This window comes from Salmo salar, unplaced genomic scaffold (genome assembly GCF_905237065.1).
Source record: "Salmo salar unplaced genomic scaffold, Ssal_v3.1, whole genome shotgun sequence".
NCBI classification, from domain to species: domain Eukaryota; kingdom Metazoa; phylum Chordata; class Actinopteri; order Salmoniformes; family Salmonidae; genus Salmo; species Salmo salar.
In genome coordinates, this window is record NW_025547608.1 from 100,119 (window position 1) to 121,450 (window position 21,332).

Genomic DNA, 21,332 nt, shown 5'->3' on the forward strand with positions numbered 1-21,332 from the left:
CTCAGAGCCTGGTTCCTCTGGTCTACCCAGTACAGCCAGTAGAGGACTGGTCACCCCTCAGAGCCTGGTTCCTCTGGTCTACCCAGTACAGCCAGTAGAGGACTGGTCACCCCTCAGAGCCTGGTTCCTCTGGTCTACCCAGTACAGCCAGTAGAGGACTGGTCACCCCTCAGAGCCTGGTTCCTCTGGTCTACCAGTACAGCCAGTAGAGGACTGGTCACCCCTCAGAGCCTGGTTCCTCTGGTCTACCCAGTACAGCCAGTAGAGGACTGGTCACCCCTCAGAGCCTGGTTCCTCTGGTCTACCCAGTACAGCCAGTAGAGGACTGGTCACCCCTCAGAGCCTGGTTCCTCTGGTCTACCCAGTACAGCCAGTAGAGGACTGGTCACCCCTCAGAGCCTGGTTCCTCTGGTCTACCCAGTACAGCCAGTAGAGGACTGGTCACCCCTCAGAGCCTGGTTCCTCTGGTCTACCCAGTACAGCCAGTAGAGGACTGGTCACCCCTCAGAGCCTGGTTCCTCTGGTCTACCCAGTACAGCCAGTAGAGGACTGGTCACCCCTCAGAGCCTGGTTCCTCTGGTCTACCCAGTACAGCCAGTAGAGGACTGGTCACCCCTCAGAGCCTGGTTCCTCTGGTCTACCCAGTACAGCCAGTAGAGGACTGGTCACCCCTCAGAGCCTGGTTCCTCTGGTCTACCCAGTACAGCCAGTAGAGGACTGGTCACCCCTCAGAGCCTGGTTCCTCTCTACCCAGTACAGCCAGTAGAGGACTGGTCACCCCTCAGAGCCTGGTTCCTCTGGTCTACCCAGTACAGCCAGTAGAGGACTGGTCACCCCTCAGAGCCTGGTTCCTCTGGTCCACCCAGTACAGCCAGTAGAGGACTGGTCACCCCTCAGAGCCTGGTTCCTCTCTACCCAGTACAGCCAGTAGAGGACTGGTCACCCCTCAGAGCCTGGTTCCTCTGGTCTACCCAGTACAGCCAGTAGAGGACTGGTCACCCCTCAGAGCCTGGTTCCTCTGGTCTACCCAGTACAGCCAGTAGAGGACTGGTCACCCCTCAGAGCCTGGTTCCTCTGGTCTACCCAGTACAGCCAGTAGAGGACTGGTCACCCCTCAGAGCCTGGTTCCTCTGTCTACCCAGTACAGCCAGTAGAGGACTGGTCACCCCTTAGAGCCTGGTTCCTCTGGTCTACCCAGTACAGCCAGTAGAGGACTGGTCACCCCCTCAGAGCCTGGTTCCTCTGACCCAGTACAGCCAGTAGAGGACTGGTCACCCCTCAGAGCCTGGTTCCTCTGGTCTACCCGGTACAGCCAGTAGAGGACTGGTCACCCCTCAGAGCCTGGTTCCTCTTCTACCCAGTACAGCCAGTAGAGGACTGGTCACCCCTCAGAGCCTGGTTCCTCGATCTACCCAGTACAGCCAGTAGAGGACTGGTCACCCCTCAGAGCCTGGTTCCTCTGGTCTACCCAGTACAGCCAGTAGAGGACTGGTCACCCCCTCAGAGCCTGGTTCCTCTGTCTACCCAGTACAGCCAGTAGAGGACTGGTCACCCCTCAGAGCCTGGTTCCTCTGGTCTACCCAGTACAGCCAGTAGAGGACTGGTCACCCCTCAGAGCCTGGTTCCTCTGGTCTACCCAGTACAGCCAGTAGAGGACTGGTCACCCCTCAGAGCCTGGTTCCTCTGGTCTACCCAGTACAGCCAGTAGAGGACTGGTCACCCCTCAGAGCCTGGTTCCTCTGGTCTACCCAGTACAGCCAGTAGAGGACTGGTCACCCCTCAGAGCCTGGTTCCTCTGGTCTGCCCGTACAGCCAGTAGAGGACTGGTCACCCCTCAGAGCCTGGTTCCTCTGGTCTACCCAGTACAGCCAGTAGAGGACTGGTCACCCCTCAGAGCCTGGTTCCTCTGGTCTACCCAGTACAGCCAGTAGAGGACTGGTCACCCCTCAGAGCCTGGTTCCTCTGGTCTACCCAGTACAGCCAGTAGAGGACTGGTCACCCCTCAGAGCCTGGTTCCTCTGGTCTACCCAGTACAGCCAGTAGAGGACTGGTCACCCCTCAGAGCCTGGTTCCTCTGGTCTACCCAGTACAGCCAGTAGAGGACTGGTCACCCCTCAGAGCCTGGTTCCTCTGGTCTACCCAGTACAGCCAGTAGAGGACTGGTCACCCCTCAGAGCCTGGTTCCTCTGGTCTACCCAGTACAGCCAGTAGAGGACTGGTCACCCCTCAGAGCCTGGTTCCTCTGGTCTACCCAGTACAGCCAGTAGAGGACTGGTCACCCCTCAGAGCCTGGTTCCTCTGGTCTACCCAGTACAGCCAGTAGAGGACTGGTCACCCCTCAGAGCCTGGTTCCTCTGGTCTACCCAGTACAGCCAGTAGAGGACTGGTCACCCCTCAGAGCCTGGTTCCTCTGGTCTACCCAGTACAGCCAGTAGAGGACTGGTCACCCCTCAGAGCCTGGTTCCTCTGGTCTACCCAGTACAGCCAGTAGAGGACTGGTCACCCCTCAGAGCCTGGTTCCTCTGGTCTACCCAGTACAGCCAGTAGAGGACTGGTCACCCCCTCAGAACCTGGTTCCTCTGGTCTACCCAGTACAGCCAGTAGAGGACTGGTCACCCCTCAGAGCCTGGTTCCTCTCTACCCAGTACAGCCAGTAGAGGACTGGTCACCCCTCAGAGCCTGGTTCCTCTGGTCTACCCAGTACAGCCAGTAGAGGACTGGTCACCCCTCAGAGCCTGGTTCCTCTGGTCTACCCAGTACAGCCAGTAGAGGACTGGTCACCCCTCAGAGCCTGGTTCCTCTGGTCTACCCAGTACAGCCAGTAGAGGACTGGTCACCCCTCAGAGCCTGGTTCCTCTCTACCCAGTACAGCCAGTAGAGGACTGGTCACCCCTCAGAGCCTGGTTCCTCTGGTCTACCCAGTACAGCCAGTAGAGGACTGGTCACCCCTCAGAGCCTGGTTCCTCTGGTCTACCCAGTACAGCCAGTAGAGGACTGGTCACCCCTCAGAGCCTGGTTCCTCTGGTCTACCCAGTACAGCCAGTAGAGGACTGGTCACCCCCTCAGAGCCTGGTTCCTCTGGTCTACCCAGTACAGCCAGTAGAGGACTGGTCACCCCTCAAAGCCTGGTTCCTCTGGTCTACCCAGTACAGCCAGTAGAGGACTCGTCACCCCTCAGAGCCTGGTTCCTCTGGTCTACCCAGTACAGCCAGTAGAGGACTGGTCACCCCTCAGAGCCTGGTTCCTCTGTCTACCCAGTACAGCCAGTAGAGGACTGGTCACCCCTCAGAGCCTGGTTCCTCTGATCTACCCAGTACAGCCAGTAGAGGACTGGTCACCCCTCAGAGCCTGGTTCCTCTGGTCTACCCAGTACAGCCAGTAGAGGACTGGTCACCCCTCAGAGCCTGGTTCCTCTGGTCTACCCAGTACAGCCAGTAGAGGACTGGTCACCCCTCAGAGCCTGGTTCCTCTCTACCCAGTACAGCCACTAGAGGACTGGTCACCCCTCAGAGCCTGGTTCCTCTGGTCTACCCAGTACAGCCAGTAGAGGACTGGTCACCCCTCAGAACCTGGTTCCTCTGGTCTACCCAGTACAGCCAGTAGAGGACTGGTCACCCCTCAGAGCCTGGTTCCTCTGGTCTACCCAGTACAGCCAGTAGAGAACTGGTCACCCCTCAGAGCCTGGTTCCTCTGGTCTACCCAGTACAGCCAGTAGAGGACTGGTCACCCCTCAGAGCATGGTTCCTCTCTACCCAGTACAGCCAGTAGAGGACTGGTCACCCCTCAGTGCCTGGTTCCTCTGGTCTACCCAGTACAGCCAGTAGAGGACTGGTCACCCCTCAGAACCTGGTTCCTCTGGTCTACCCAGTACAGCCAGTAGAGGACTGGTCACCCCTCAGAGCCTGGTTCCTCTGGTCTACCCAGTACAGCCAGTAGAGGACTGGTCACCCCTCAGAGCCTGGTTCCTCTGGTTTACCCAGTACAGCCAGTAGAGGACTGTTCACCCCTCAGAGCCTGGTTCCTCTCTACCCAGTACAGCCAGTAGAGGACTGGTCACCCCTCAGAGCCTGGTTCCTCTGGTCTACCCAGTACAGCCATTAGAGGACTGGTCACCCCTCAGAGCCTGGTTCCTCTGGTCTACCCAGTACAGCCAGTAGAGGACTGGTCACCCCTCAGAGCCTGGTTCCTCTCTACCCAGTACAGCCAGTAGAGGACTGGTCACCCCTCAGAGCCTGGTTCCTCTGGTCTACCCAGTACGGCCAGTAGAGGACTGGTCACCCCTCAGAGCCTGGTTCCTCTCACCCAGTACAGCCAGTAGAGTACTGGTCACCCCTCAGAGCCTGGTTCCTCTGGTCTACCCAGTACAGCCAGTAGAGGACTGGTCACCCCTCAGAGCCTGGTTCCTCTGGTCTAACCAGTACAGCCAATAGAGGACTGGTCACCCCTCAGAGCCTGGTTCCTCTGGTCTATCCAGTACAGCCAGTAGAAGACTGGTCACCCCTCAGAGCCTGGTTCCTCTGGTCTAACCAGTACAGCCAATAGAGGACTGGTCACCCCTCAGAGCCTGGTTCCTCTGGTCTATCCAGTACAGCCAGTAGAGGACTGGTCACCCCTCAGAGCCTGGTTCCTCTGGTCTAACCAGTACAGCCAATAGAGGACTGGTCACCCCTCAGAGCCTGGTTCCTCTGGTCTATCCAGTACAGCCAGTAGAGGACTGGTCACCCCTCAGAGCCTGGTTCCTCTCTACCCAGTACAGCCAGTAGAGGACTGGTCACCCCTCAGAGCCTGGTTCCTCTCTACCCAGTACAGCCAGTAGAGGACTGGTCACCCCTCAGAGCCTGGTTCCTCTGGTCTACCCAGTACAGCCAGTAGAGGACTCGTCAGCCCTCAGAGCCTGGTTCCTCTCTACCCAGTACAGTCAGTAGAGGACTGGTCACCCCTCAGAGCCTGGTTCCTCTCTACCCAGTACAGCCAGTAGAGGACTGGTCACCCCTCAAAGCCTGGTTCCTCTGGTCTACCCAGTACAGCCAGTAGAGGACTCGTCACCCCTCAGAGCCTGGTTCCTCTGGTCTACCAAGTACAGCCAGTATAGTACTGGTCACTCCTTAGAGCCTGGTTCCTCTCCACCCTGTACAGCCAGTAGAGGACTGGTCACCCCTCAGAGCCTGGTTCCTCTGATCTACCCAGTACAGCCAGTAGAGGACTGGTCACCCCTCAGAGCCTGGTTCCTCTGGTCTACCCAGTACAGCCAGTAGAGGACTGGTCACCCCTCAGAGCCTGGTTCCTCTGGTCTACCCAGTACAGCCAGTAGAGGACTGGTCACCCCTCAGAGCCTGGTTCCTCTCTACCCAGTACAGCCACTAGAGGACTGGTCACCCCTCAGAGCCTGGTTCCTCTGGTTTACCCAGTACAGCCAGTAGAGGACTGGTCACCCCTCAGAACCTGGTTCCTCTGGTCTACCCAGTACAGCCAGTAGAGGACTGGTCACCCCTCAGAGCCTGGTTCCTCTGGTCTACCCAGTACAGCCAGTAGAGGACTGGTCACCCCTCAGAGCCTGGTTCCTCTCTACCCAGTACAGCCACTAGAGGACTGGTCACCCCTCAGAGCCTGGTTCTCTGGTTTACCCAGTACAGCCAGTAGAGGACTGGTCACCCCTCAGAACCTGGTTCCTCTGGTCTACCCAGTACAGCCAGTAGAGGACTGGTCACCCCTCAGAGCCTGGTTCCTCTGGTCTACCCAGTACAGCCAGTAGAGGACTGGTCACCCTCAGAGCCTGGTTCCTCTCTACCCAGTACAGCCAGTAGAGGACTGGTCACCCCTCAGAGCCTGGTTCCTCTGGTCTACCCTGTACAGCCAGTAGAGGACTGGTCACCCCTCAGAACCTGGTTCCTCTGGTCTACCCAGTACAGCCAGTAGAGGACTGGTCACCCCTCAGAGCCTGGTTCCTCTGGTTTACCCAGTACAGCCAGTAGAGGACTGTTCACCCCTCAGAGCCTGGTTCCTCTCTACCCAGTACAGCCAGTAGAGGACTGGTCACCCCTCAGAGCCTGGTTCCTCTGGTCTACCCAGTACAGCCATTAGAGAACTGGTCACCCCTCAGAGCCTGGTTCCTCTGGTCTACCCAGTACAGCCAGTAGAGGACTGGTCACCCCTCAGAGCCTGGTTCCTCTCTACCCAGTACAGCCAGTAGAGGACTGGTCACCCCTCAGAGCCTGGTTCCTCTCTACCCAGTACAGCCAGTAGAGGACTGGTTACCCCCTCAGAGCCTGGTTACTCTCTACCCAGTACAGCCAGTAGAGTACTGGTCACCCCTCAGAGCCTGGTTCCTCTGGTCTACCCAGTACAGCCAGTAGAGGACTGGTCACCCCTCAGAGCCTGGTTCCTCTCTACCCAGTACAGCCAGTAGAGTACTGGTCACCCCTCAGAGCCTGGTTCCTCTGGTCTACCCAGTACAGCCAGTAGAGGACTGGTCACCCCTCAGAGCCTGGTTCCTCTCTACCCAGTACAGCCAGTAGAGGACTGGTCACCCCTCAGAGCCTGGTTCCTCTGGTCTAACCAGTACAGCCAATAGAGGACTGGTCACCCCTCAGAGCCTGGTTCCTCTGGTCTACCCAGTACAGCCAGTAGAGGACTGGTCACCCCTCAGAGCCTGGTTCCTCTGGTCTACCCAGTACAGCTAGTAGAGGACTCGTCAGCCCTCAGAGCCTGGTTCCTCTCTACCCAGTACAGCCAGTAGAGGACTGGTCACCCCTCAGAGCCTGGTTCCTCTGGTCTACCCAGTACAGCCACTAGAGGACTGGTCACCCCTCAGAGCCTGGTTCCTCTCTACCCAGTACAGCCAGTAGAGGACTGGTCACCCATCAGAGCCTGGTTCCTCTCTACCCAGTACAGCCAGTAGAGGACTGGTCACCCCTCAGAGCCTGGTTCCTCTGGTCTACCCAGTACAGCCAGTAGAGGACTGGTCACCCCTCAGAGCCTGGTTCCTCTGGTCTACCCAGTACAGCCAGTAGAGGACTGGTCACCCCTCAGAGCCTGGTTCCTCTCTACCCAGTACAGCCAGTAGAGGACTGGTCACCCCTCAGAGCCTGGTTCCTCTGGTCTAGCCAGTACAGCCAGTAGAGGACTGGTCACCCCTCAGAGCCTGGTTCCTCTGGTCTACCCAGTACAGCCAGTAGAGGACTGGTCACCCCTCAAAGCCTGGTTCCTCTCTACCCAGTACAGCCAGTAGAGGACTAGTCACCCCTCAGAGCCTGGTTCCTCTGGTCTACCCAGTACAGCCAGTAGAGGACTGGTCACCCCTCAGAGCCTGGTTCCTCTCTACCCAGTACAGCCAGTAGAGGACTGGTCACCCCTCAGAGCCTGGTTCCTCTGGTCTAACCAGTACAGCCAATAGAGGACTGGTCACCCCTCAGAGCCTGGTTCCTCTGGTCTACCCAGTACAGCCAGTAGAGGACTGGTCACTTCTCAGAGCCTGGTTCCTCTGGTCTACCCAGTACAGCCAGTAGAGGACTGGTCACCCCTCAGAGCCTGGTTCCTCTCTACCCAGTACAGCCAGTAGAGGATTGGTCACCCCTCAGAGCCTGGTTCCTCTGGTCTACCCAGTACAGCCATTAGAGAACTGGTCACCCCTCAGAGCCTGGTTCCTCTGGTCTACCCAGTACAGCCAGTAGAGGACTGGTCACCCCTCAGAGCCTGGTTCCTCTCTACCCAGTACAGCCAGTAGAGGACTGGTCACCCCTCAGAGCCTGGTTCCTCTCTACCCAGTACAGCCAGTAGAGGACTGGTTACCCCTCAGAGCCTGGTTACTCTCTACCCAGTACAGCCAGTAGAGTACTGGTCACCCCTCAGAGCCTGGTTCCTCTCTACCCAGTACAGCCAGTAGAGGACTGGTCACCCATCAGAGCCTGGTTCCTCTCTACCCAGTACAGCCAGTAGAGGACTGGTCACCCCTCAGAGCCTGGTTCCTCTGGTCTACCCAGTACAGCCAGTAGAGGACTGGTCACCCCTCAGAGCCTGGTTCCTCTGGTCTACCCAGTACAGCCAGTAGAGGACTGGTCACCCCTCAGAGCCTGGTTCCTCTCTACCCAGTACAGCCAGTAGAGGACTGGTCACCCCTCAGAGCCTGGTTCCTCTGGTCTAGCCAGTACAGCCAGTAGAGGACTGGTCACCCCTCAGAGCCTGGTTCCTCTGGTCTACCCAGTACAGCCAGTAGAGGACTGGTCACCCCTCAAAGCCTGGTTCCTCTCTACCCAGTACAGCCAGTAGAGGACTAGTCACCCCTCAGAGCCTGGTTCCTCTGGTCTACCCAGTACAGCCAGTAGAGGACTGGTCACCCCTCAGAGCCTGGTTCCTCTCTACCCAGTACAGCCAGTAGAGGACTGGTCACCCCTCAGAGCCTGGTTCCTCTGGTCTACCCAGTACAGCCAGTAGAGGACTGGTCACCCCTCAGAGCCTGGTTCCTCTCTACCCAGTACAGCCAGTAGAGGACTGGTCACCCCTCAGAGCCTGGTTCCTCTGGTCTACCCAGTAGAGGACTGGTCACCACTCAGAGCCTGGTTCCTCTGGTCTACCCAGTAGAGGACTGGTCACCCCTCAGAGCCTGGTTCCTCTGGTCTACCCAGTACAGCCAGTAGAGGAATGGTCACCCCTCAGAGCCTGGTTCCTCTCTAGGTTTCTTCCTAGGTTCCCTCCTTTCTAGGGAGTTTTTCCTAGCAACTGTGCTTCTACATCTGCATTGCTTGCTGTTTTGGGTTTTAGGCTGGGTTTCTGTACAGCACTTTGCGACAACGGCTGATGTAAAAATGGCTTTATGAATACTTTAGATTGATCGATTGATGCTGGGAGATTAGGCCTGGCTCGCAGTCGGCGTTCCAATTCGTCCCAAAGGTGTTCGATGGGGTTGAGGTCAGGGCTCTGTGCAGGCCAGTCAAGTTCTCCCACACCGATCTCAACAAACCATTTCAGTATGGACCTGGCTTTGTGCACGGGGACATTGTCATACCAAAACAGCGAAGGGCCTTCCCCAAACTGTTGCAACAAAGTTGGAAGCACATAATCGTCTAGAATGTCATTGTATCCTTGTCACATCCTGACCAGTAATAGGGGTTATTTGTTATAATAGTTTGGTCAGGACGTGGCAGGGGGTGTTTGTTTGGTGTGGTTCGGGCTATGTATTTAGGTAGAACGGTATTTGTTTTATATGGTTCGGGGTGTGTGTGTATGTAGAGGGGTGTTGGATTTATGTGTTCCGGGGTTTTGGTTTATGTTCTTGTTTTGTATTCTAGGGTTTCTATGTTGTGTATTTCTTTGTTGGCCTGGTGTGGCTCTCAATCAGGAACAGCTGTACATCGTTGTTTCTGATTGAGAGTCATACTTAGGGAGACTGTTTTCCACCTGTCCCTTTGTGGGAGATTGTATTTGCACTGCTGTTTGTTTATCCTGCAAATATGTTAGCTGTCATTCTTTTGTTATTGTTTTTTCGTGTTCACTTTATAAATAAAAATATGATGAGCACGCAACCCGCTAAGCCTTGGTCTAATCCCTTCGACACCCGTGACAATCCTGTCATGTTAAGATTTCCCTTCACTGGATCTAAGGGGCCCAATCCATGAAAAAACAGCCCCAGACCATTATTCCACCTCCACCAAACTTTACAGTTGGCACTATGCATTGGTGCATGTAGTGTTCTCCTGGCATCCGCCAAATCCAGATTCATCTGGCAGACTGCCAGATGGTGAAGCGTTATTCTATACTCCAGAGAACATATTTCCACTAGTCCAGAGTCCAATGGTGGCGAGCTTTACACCACTCCACCCGATGCTTGGCATTGAGCATGGTGATCTTAGGCTTGTGTGCGTCTGCTCGGCCATGGAAACCCATTTCAAGAAGCTCCAGACAAACAGTTATTGTGTTGACGTTTCATCCAGAGGCAGTTTGGAACTGTATAGTGAGTGTTGCAACCGAGGACAGACGATTTTTAGGCGCTTCAACACTTGGCGGTCCCATTCTGTGAGCTTCTGTGGCCTACCACTAAACTGCTGACACATTTTTGCTCCTAGATGTTTCCACTCCACAATAACAGCACATACAGTTGACCGGGGCAGCTCTAGCGGGGCAGAAACTTGACGAACTGACTTGTTGGAAAGGTGGCATCCTAAGATAGTGCCACGTTGAAAGTCACTGAGCTCTTCAGTAAGGCCATTCTACTGACAATGTTTGTCTATGGAGATTGCATGGCTGTGTGCTTGATTTTATAAACCTGTCAGCAACAGGTGTGGCTGAAATAGAATCCACTAATTTAAAGAGTTGTCTACATACTTTTGTATATATAGTGCAGTTAATCAGTGTAATATATAGTGTACTTAATCAGTGTAATATATAGTGTAGTTAACCAGTGTAATATATAGTGTAATATATAGTGTAGGTAATCAGTGTAATATATAGCGTAGTTAATCAGTGTAATATATAGTGTAATATATAGTGTAGTTAGTCAGTGTAATATATAGTGTAGTTAACCAGTGTAAAATATAGTGTAGTTAATCAGTGTAATATATAGTGTAGTTAACCAGTGTAATATATAGTGTAGTTAATCAGTGTAATATATAGTGTAGTTAAGCAGTGTAATATATAGTGTAGTTAACCAGTGTAATATATAGCGTAGTTAATCAGTGTAATATATAGTGTAGTTAACCAGTGTAATATATAGTGTAGTTAATCAGTGTAATATATAGTGTAGTTAAGCAGTGTAATATATAGTGTAGTTAACCAGTGTAACATATAGCATAGTTAATCAGTGTATTATATAGTGTAGTTAACCAGTGAAATATATAATGTAATATATAGTGTAATATATGGTGTAGGTAAACAGTGTAATATATAGTGTAGTTAAGCAGTGTAATATATATTGTAGTTAACCAGTGTAATATATAGTGTAGTTAACCAGTGTAATATATAGTGTAATATATAGTGTAGTTAATCAGTGTAATATATAGTGTATTGAACCAGTTTAATATATAGTGTAGATAAGCAGTGTAATATATAGTGAGGTTAACCAGTGTAATATATAGTGTAGTTAATCAGTGTAATATATAGTGTAGGTAATCAGTGTAATATATAGTGTAGTTAACCAGTATAATATATAGCGTAGTTAACCAGTGTAATATATAGTGTAGTTAACCAGTGTAATATATAGTGTAGTTAACCAGTGTAATATATAGTGTAGTTAACCAGTGTAATATATAGTGTAGTTAAGCAGTGTAATATATAGTGTAGTTAACCAGTGTAATATATAGTGTAGTTAACCAGTGTAATATATAGTGTAATATATAGTGTAGGTAATCAGTGTAATATATAGCGTAGTTAATCAATGTAATATATAGTGTAATATATAGTGTAGTTAAACAGTGTAATATATAGTGTAGTTAACCAATGTAATATATAGTGTAGTTAATCAGTGTAATATATAGTGTAGTTAAGCAGTGTAATATATAGTGTAGTTAACCAGTGTAATATATAGCGTTGTTAATCAGTGTAATATATAGTGTAGTTAACCAGTGTAACATATAGCAGAGTTAATCAGTGTATTATATAGTGTAGTTAACCAGTGAAATATATAATGTAATATATAGTGTAATATATGGTGTAGGTAAACAGTGTAATATATAGTGTAGTTAAGCAGTGTAATATATAGTGTAGTTAACCAGTGTAATATATAGTGTAATATATAGTGTAGTTAATCAGTGTAATATATAGTGTAGTGAACCAGTTTAATATATAGTGTAGATAAGCAGTGTAATATATAGTGTAGTTAACTAGTGTAGTTAATCAGTGTAATATATAGTGTAGGTAATCAGTGTAATATATAGCGTAGTTAATCAGTGTAATATATAGTGTAATATATAGTGTAGTTAACCAGTGTAATATATAGTGTAGTTAATCAGTGTAATATTTAGTGTAGTTAATCAGTGTAATATGTAGTGTAGTTAACCAGTGTAATATATCGTGTAGTTAACCAGTGTAATATATAGTGTAGTTAACCAGTGTAATTATATAGTGTAGTTAATCAATGTAGTTAATCAGTGTAATATATAGTGTAGTTAATCAGTGTAATATATAGTGTAGTTAATCAATGTAATATATAGTGTAGTTAACCAGTGTAATATATAGTGTAGATAATCAGTGTAAAATATATTGTAGCTAATCAGTGTAATATATAGTGTAGTTAACCAGTGTAATATATAGTGTAGTTAATCAGTGTAATATATAGTGTAGTTAATAAATGCAATAAATAGTGTAGTTAATCAGTGTAATATATAGTGTAATATATAGTATAGTTAATCAGTGTATTATAAAGTGTAATATATAGTATAGTTAATCAGTGTAATATATAGTGTAGTTAATCAGTGTAATATATATTGTAATATATAGTGTAGGTAATCAGTGTAATATATAGTGTTGTTAAGCAGTGTAATATATAGTGTAATATATAGTGTAGTTAATCAGTGTAATATATAGCGTAGTTAATCAGTGTAATATATAGTGTAGTTAACCACTGTAATATATAGTGTAGTATATAGTGTAGTTAATCAGTGTAATATATAGTGTAGTTAATCAGTGTAGTATATAGTGTAGTTAATCAGTGTAATATATAGTGTAGTTAATCAATGTAATATATAGTGTAGTTAACCAGTATAATATATAGTGTAGTTAATCAATGTAATATATAGTGTAGTTAACCAGTGTAATATATAGTGTAGATAATCAGTGTAAAATATATTGTAGTTAATCAGTGTAATATATAGTGTAGTTAACCAGTGTAATATATAGTGTAGTTAATCAGTGTAATATATAGTGTAGTTAACCAGTGTAATATATAGTGTAGTTAAACACTGTAATATATAGTGTAGTTAACCAGTGTAATATATTGTGTAGTTAATCAATGTAGTTAATCAATGTAATATATAGTGTATTTAATCAGTGTAATATATAGTGTAGTTAATGAATGTAATGTATAGTGTAGTTAACCAGTGTAATATATAGTGTAGTTAATCAGTGTAATATATAGTGTAGTTAATCAGTGTAATATATAGTGTAAATACTTTTTAAGGAAAGTGTTTTCACATAAATCAATGAAATGCATGCAGTTGTGCAACTCACCCCTCTCTCTTATGACCTTGTCTGTAAAGAGAGAATATAAAACATGATGTATTATGGGTACTAGAACATGAAGACAGGTACACAGACAGACAGACAGACAGACAGACAGACAGACAGACAGACAGACAGACAGACAGACAGACAGACAGACAGACAGACAGACAGACAGACAGACAGACAGACAGACAGACAGACAGACAGACAGGAACATAGACAGACAGACAGGAACACTGTTTTCAATTAAATTAATGAAATTCATGCATGAAGTTATGGAAGCACACAGACTTTCACACACAACTTACCTTTCTCGTTTCTGAGCTTCTCTGTAGACAGAAAATAAAACATGATGTATTATGGGTACTAGAACATGAAGACAGACTACATCCTCTCTATTCTGACCTCCTCTGTAGACAGTAGATAAAACATGATGTATTATGGGTACTAGAACATGAAGACAGACTACATCCTCTCTATTCTGACCTCCTCTGTAGACAGTAGATAAAACATGATGTATTATGGGTACTAGAACATGAAGACAGACTACATCCTCTCTATTCTGACCTCCTCTGTAGACAGTAGATAAAACATGATGTATTATGGGTACTAGAACATGAAGACAGACTACATCCTCTCTATTCTGACCTCCTCTGTAGACAGTAGATAAAACATGATGTATTATGGGTACTAGGACATGAAGACAGGTACACAGACAGACAGACAGACAGACAGACAGACAGACAGACAGACAGACAGACAGACAGACAGACAGACAGACAGACAGACAGACAGACAGACAGACAGACAGACAGACAGACAGACAGACAGACAGACAGACAGACAGACAGACAGAAAGGAACATGAGCAGACATGAAAATAGACAGACAGACATGAACACAGACAGACAGACAGACAGGAACAGAGACAGCCAGCCAGCAAGCCAGACAGACAGCCAGCCAGCCAGACAGACAGACAGACAGACAGGAACATAGACAGCTAGACAGACAGACAGCTAGACAGACAGACAGACAGACAGACAGACAGACAGACAGACAGACAGACAGACAGACAGACAGACAGACAGACAGACAGACAGGAACACCGTTTTCACTTAAATTAATGAAATACATGCATGCAGTTGTGGAAGCACACCTACTTTCACACACAACTTACCTTTATCTTTTTTGAGCTTCTCTGAAGACAGAGAAGATAAAACATGATGTATTATGGGTACTAGAACATGAAGACAGACTACATCCTCTCTATTCTGACCTCCTCTGTAGACAGTAGATAAAACATGATGTATTATGGGTACTAGAACATGAAGACAGACTACATCCTCTCTATTCTGACCTCCTCTGTAGACAGTAGATAAAACATGATGTATTATGGGTACTAGAACATGAAGACAGACAACATCCTCTCTATTCTGACCTCCTCTGTAGACAGTAGATAAAACATGATGTATTATGGGTACTAGAACATGAAGACAGACTACACCTCCCTATTCTGACCTCTGTTGACAGAAGATAAAACATGATGTATTATGGGTACTAGAACATAAAGACAGAGAACACATGTCCTCTATGTCCTTTGATAATGTTGAAAATCACATGAATATAGTAAACACAGAGTCAAAACTTACCCAGCTGTCCAGTCTGCTTTTGAAGATCATCTAGGGAGGGAAATATATTAACTCAACTTGTCAAAAATAAATATAGACATACAGACAGTAACATAGACAGAACATCAAGGGCCTGGTTCCTCTAGTCTACCCAGTACAGCCAGTAGAGGACTGGTCACACCTCAGAGCCTGGTTCCTCTGGTCTACCCAGTACAGCCAGTAGAGGACTGGTCACCCCTCAGAGCCTGGTTCCTCTGGTCTACCCAGTACAGCCAGTAGAGGACTGGTCACACCTCAGAGCCTGGTTCCTCTAGTCTACCCAGTACAGCCAGTAGAGGACTGGTGACACCTCAGAGCCTGGTTCCTCTCTACCCAGTACAGTCAGTAGAGGACTGGTGACACCTCAGAGCCTGGTTCCTCTGGTCTGCCCAGTACAGCCAGTAGAGGACTGGTCACCCTTCAGAGCCTGGATCCTCTCTACCAAGTACAGCCAGTAGAGGACTGGTCACCCTTCAGAGCCTGGTTCCTCTGGTCTACCCAGTACAGATAGTAGAGGACTGGTCACCCCTCAGAGCCTGGTTCCTCTCTACCCAGTACAGCCAGTAGAGGACTGGTCACCCTTCAGAGCCTGGATCCTCTCTACCAAGTACAGCCAGTAGAGGACTGGTCACCCTTCAGAGCCTGGTTCCTCTGGTCTACCCAGTACAGCCAGTAGAGGACTGGTCACCCCTCAGAGCCTGGTTCCTCTCTACCTAGTACAGTCAGTAGAGGACTGGTCAATCCTCAGAGCCTGGTTCCTCTCTAGGTTTCTTCCTGGGTTCCTGCCTTTCTAGGGAGTTTTTCCTAGCCACCGTGCTTCTACATCTGCATTGCTTGCTGTTTGGGGTTTTAGGCTGGGTTTCTGTACAGCACTTTGTGACATCGGCTGATGTAAAAGGGCTTCATAAATACATTTGATTGATCGATTGATGCTGGGCGATTAGGCCTGGCTCGCAGTCGGCATTCCAATTCGTCCCAAAGGTGTTCGATGGGGTTGAGGTCAGGGCTCTGTGCAGGCCAGTCAAGTTCTTCCACACCGATCTCAACAAACCCTTTCTGTATGGACCTGGCTTTGTGCAAGGGGACATTGTCATACTAAAACAGCGAAGGGCCTTCCCCAAACTGTTGAAACAAAGTTGTAAGCACATAATCTTCTAGAGTGTCATTGTATCCTGTAATGTTAAGATTTCCCTTCCCTGGAACTAAGGGGCCAGAACCATGAAAAACAGCCCCAGACCATTATTCCACCTCCACCAAACTTTACAGTTGGCACTATGCATTGGGGCAGGTAGTGTTCTCCTGGCATCCGCCAAACCCAGATTCATCTGTCAGACTGCCAGATGGTGAAGCGTGATTCTACACTCCTGAGAACATATTTCCACTAGTCCAGAGTCCAATGGCGGCGAGCTTTACACCACTCCACCTTACACTTGGCATTGAGCATGGTGATCTTAGGCTTGTGTGCGGCTGCTCAGCCATGGAAACCCATTTCATGAAGCTCCAGACAAACAGTTATTGTGTTGACGTTGCATCCAGAGGCAGTTGGGAACTCTGTAGTGAGTGTTGCAACCGAGGACAGACGATTTTTACACCCTTCAACACTTGCCGGTCTCATTCTGTGAGATTCTGTGGCCTACCACTAAACGGCTGACACATTTTTGCTCCTAGATGTTTCCACTCCACAATGACAGCACATACAGTTGACCGGGGCAGCTCTAGCAGGGCAGACACTTTACCAACTGACTTGTTGGAAAGGTGGCATCCTAAGACAGTGCCACGTTGAAAGTCACTGAGCTCTTCAGTAAGGCCATTCTACTGTCAGTGTTTGTCTATGGAGATTGCATGGCTGTGTGCTTGATTTTATACACATGTCAGCAAAGGGTGTGGCTGAAATAGCCAAATACACTAATTTAAATAGTTGTCCACATACTTTTGTATATATAGCATAGTTAATCAGTGTACTATATAGTGTAAATATTTTAAGGCAAGTGTTTTCACTTAAAAAATCATTGAATCATGAGATTCATACGGTATATATTTTTTAAGTTAAGTGCCTTCACTTAAATCAATGAAATACATGCAGTTGTGCAACTCACCCTTCTCTCTTGTGACATCATCTGGAGACAGAGAAGATAAAACATGATGTATTATGGGTACTAGAACAGACAGACAGACAGACAGACAGACAGACAGACAGACAGACAGACGAGACAGACAGACAGACAGACAGACAGACAGACAGACAGACAGACAGACAGACAGACAGACAGACAGACAGACAGACAGGAACACAAACAGACAGGAACACAGAGAGACAGAAAGGAACATAGACAGACAGACAGGAACATAGATAGACAGACAGACAGGAACATAGACAGACAGACACAGACACAAAAAGACACACACAGACACACACAGACAAACGTGAACACACACGTTAACACACAGACACACACAGACACACACTACTTACTCAGCAGTCCTTGTAGTCCATCTGGTGTAAAAATTAAATAAAGATAGTGAGATAGTGATAATTAAACACTCATTGAATCATGAGATTTATACACTACATGACCAAAAGTATGTGGACACCTGCTCATTGCACATCTCATTCCAAAATCATGGGCATTAATATGGAGTTGGTCCCCCTTTGCTGCTATAACAGCCTCCACTATTCTGGGAAGGCTTTCCACTAGATGATGGAACATTGCTGTGGGGACTTGCTTCCATTCAGCCACAAGAGCATTAGTGAGGTCTCCCTCTTTCTCTTCTCTCAGAGGACCTGAGGCCTAGGACCATGCCTCAAGACTATCTGGCCTGATGACTCCTTGCTGTCCCCCAGTCCACCTGGTTGTGCTGCTGCTCCAGTTTCAACTGTTCTGCCTGCGGCTATGGAACACTGACCTGTTCACCGGACGTGCTACCTGTCCCAGACCTGCTGTTTTCAACTCTCTAGAGACAGCAGGAGCGGTAGAGATACTCCGAATGATCGGCTATGAAAAGCAAACTGCCATTTACTCCTGAGGTGCTGACCTGTTGCACCTTCTACAACCACTGTGATTATTATTATTTGACCCTGCTGGTCATCTATGAACATTTGAACATCTTGGCCATGTACTGTTATAATCTCCACGTGGCAGAGCCAGAAGAGGACTGGCCACCCCTCAGAGCCTGGTTCCTCTGGTCTACCCAGTACAGCCAGAAGAGGACTGGCCACCCCTCAGAGCCTGGTTCCTCTGGTCTACCCAGTACAGCCAGAAGAGGACTGGCCACCTCTCAGAGCCTGGTTCCTCTCTACCCAGTACAGTCAGTAGAGGACTGGTCACCCCTCAGAGCCTGGTTCCTCTGGTCTACCCAGTACAGCCAGAAGAGGACTGGCCACCCCTCAGAGCCTGGTTCCTCTGGTCTACCCAGTACAGCCAGAAGAGGACTGGCCACCTCTCAGAGCCTGGTTCCTCTCTACCCAGTACAGTCAGTAGAGGACTGGCCACCCCTCATATCCTGGTTCCTCTGGTCTACCCAGTACAGCCAGAAGAGGACTGGCCACCTCTCAGAGCCTGGTTCCTCTCTACCCAGTACAGTCAGTAGAGGACTGGTCACCCCTCAGAGCCTGGTTCCTCTGGTCTACCCAGTACAGCCAGTAGAGGACTGGTCACCCCTCAGAGCCTGGTTCCTCTCTACCCAGTACAGTCAGTAGAGGACTGGTCACCCCTCAGAGCCTGGTTCCTCTCTAGGTTTCTTCCTAGGTTCCCGCCTTTCTAGGGAGTTTTTCCTAGCCACCGTGCTTCTACACCTGCATTGCTTTTTGTTTGGAGATTTAGGTTGGGTTTCTGTACAGCACTTTGTGACATCGGCTGATGTAAAAAGGGATTCATAAATACATTTGATTGATCGATGGATTCTGGGCGATAAGGCCTGGTTCGCAGTCGGCGGTCCAATTCATCCCAAAGGTGTTCGATGGGGTTGAGGTCAGGGCTCTGTGCAGGCCGGACATTGTCATACGAGCTTCAATGCCATACAACTCTCCTTCCGTGGCCTCCAACTGCTCCTAAATACAAGTAAAACTAAATGCATGCTCTTCAACCGATCGCTGCCTGCACTTGCCCGCCTGTCCAGCATCACTTCTCTGGACGGTTCTGACTTAGAATATGTGGACAACTACAAATACCTAGGTGTCTGGTTAGACTGTAAACTCTCCTTCCAGACTCACATCAAACATCTCCAATCCAAAGTTACATCTAGAATTGGCTTCCTATTTCGCAACAAAGCATCCTTCACTCATGCTGCCAAACATACCCTCGTAAAACTGACCATCCTACCAATCCTCGACTTCGGCGATGTCATTTACAAAATAGCATCCAATACCTTACGCAACAAGCTGGATGCAGTCTATCACAGTGCCATCCGTTTTGTCACCAAAGTCCCATATACTACCCACCACTGCGACCTGTACGCTCTCATTGGCTGGCCTTCGCTTCATAATCATCGCCAAACACACTGGCTCCAGGTCAACTACAAGACCCTGCTAGGTAAAGTCCCCCCTTATCTCCGCTCACTGGTCACCATAGCAGCACCCACCTGTAGCACGCGCTTCAGCAGGTATATCTCTCTGGTCACCCCCAAAGCCAATTCCTCCTTTGGCCGTCTCTCCTTCCAGTTCTCTGCCGCCAATGACTGGAACGAACTACAAAAATCTCTGAAACTGCAAACACTTATCTCCCTCACTAGCTTTAAGCACCAGCTGTCAGAGCAGCTCACAGATCACTCCACCTGTACATAGCCCATCTATAATTTATCCCAAACAACTACCTCTTCCCCTACTGTATTTATTTATTTTATTTATTTTGCTCCTTTGCACCCCATTATTTCTATTTCTACTTTGCACTTTCTTCTACAAATCTACCATTCCAGTGTTTTACTTGCTAAATTGTATTTACTCTGCCACCATGGCCTTTTTTGCCTTTACCTCCCTTATCTCACCTCATTTGCTCACATTGTATATAGTCTTATTTTTCTACTGTATTATTGATTGTATGTTGTTTTACTCCATGTGTAACTCTGTGTTGTTGTATATTGTCTAACTGCTTTGCTTTATCTTGGCCAGGTCGCAATTGTAAATGAAAACTTGTTCTCAACTTGCCTACCTGGTTAAATAAAGGTGAAATAAAAAATAAATAAATAAAATACTAAAATAGCGAAGGGCCTTCCCCAAACTGTTGCCACAAAGTTGGAAGCACAGAATCGTCTAGAATGTCATTGTATCCTGTAAGGTTAAGATTTGCCTTCACTGGAACTAAGGGGCCCGATCCATGAAAAACAGCCCCAGACCATTATTCCACCTCCACCAAACTTTACAGTTGTCACTATGCATTGGGGCAGGTAGTGTTCTCCTGGCATCCGCCAAACCCAGATTCATCTGTCAGACTGCCAGACGGTGAAGCGTGATTCATCACTCCTGCGAACGTATTTCCACTAGTCCAGAGTCCAATGGCGGCGAGCTTTACACCACTCCACCTTACGCTTGACATTGAGCATGGTGATCTTAGGCTTGTGTGCGTCTGCTCGGCCATGGAAACCCATTTCATGAAGCTCCAGACAAACAGTTATTGTGTTGACGTTGCATCCAGAGGCAGTTTGGAACTCTGTAGTGAGTGTTGCAACCGAGGACAGACGATTTTTACACGCTTCAACACTTGGCGGTCCCATTCTGTGAGATTCTGTGGCCTACCACTAAACGGCTGACACATTTTTGCTCCTAGATGTTTCCACTCCACAATAACAGCACTTACACTTGACCGGGGCAGCTCTAGCAGGGCAGAAACTTGACGAACTGACTTGTTGGAAAGGTGGCATCCTAAGACAGTGCCACGTTGAAAGTCACTGAGCTCTTCAGTAAGGCCATTCTACTGACGATGTTTGTCTATGGAGATTGCCTGGCTGTGTGCTTGATTTTATACACATGTCAGCAAATGGTGTGGCTGAAATTGCCAAATACACTAATTTAAATAGTTGTCCACATACTTTTGTATATATAGCGTACTTAATCAGTGTACAATATAGTGTAAATATTTTAAGGCAAGTTTTTTCACTTAAATAATCATTGAATCATGAGATTCATACACTATATATTTTTTAAGTTAAGTGCCTTCACTTAAATCAATGAAATACATGCAGTTGTGCAACTCACCCTTCTCTCTTGTGACATCATCTGGAGACAGAGAAGATAAAACATGATGAATATTGGTACTAGAACAGACAGACAGACAGACAGACAGACAGACAGACAGACAGACAGACAGACAGACAGACAGACAGACAGACAGACAGACAGACAGACAGACAGACAGACAGACAGACAGACAGACAGACAGACAGACAGACAGACAGACAGACAGACAGACAGACAGACAGGAACATAGACACACACTACTTACTCAGCTGTCCTTGTAGTCCATCTGGTGTAAAAAATTAAATAAAGATAGTGAGATAGTGATTTTTAAATAATCATTGAATCATG

General features: G+C 48.0%; 1 protein-coding gene across 1 annotated transcript in view; it reads right to left on the bottom strand.

Annotated features, from left to right (window-relative positions):
* Window positions 1-21,332, bottom strand: part of LOC123732092 (golgin candidate 4) — an 87,980-nt gene that overhangs the window by 51,562 nt on the left and 15,086 nt on the right. Inside the window, exons 14-21 of the mRNA XM_045711434.1 lie at window positions 21,250-21,270; window positions 21,003-21,023; window positions 17,289-17,309; window positions 16,912-16,932; window positions 14,798-14,827; window positions 14,326-14,346; window positions 13,458-13,478; window positions 13,156-13,176 (exon numbers count right to left, since the gene is read on the bottom strand). Coding sequence (XP_045567390.1) covers window positions 13,156-13,176; window positions 13,458-13,478; window positions 14,326-14,346; window positions 14,798-14,827; window positions 16,912-16,932; window positions 17,289-17,309; window positions 21,003-21,023; window positions 21,250-21,270 — 177 coding nt within the window. The remainder of the gene's footprint in view (window positions 1-13,155; window positions 13,177-13,457; window positions 13,479-14,325; window positions 14,347-14,797; window positions 14,828-16,911; window positions 16,933-17,288; window positions 17,310-21,002; window positions 21,024-21,249; window positions 21,271-21,332) is intronic.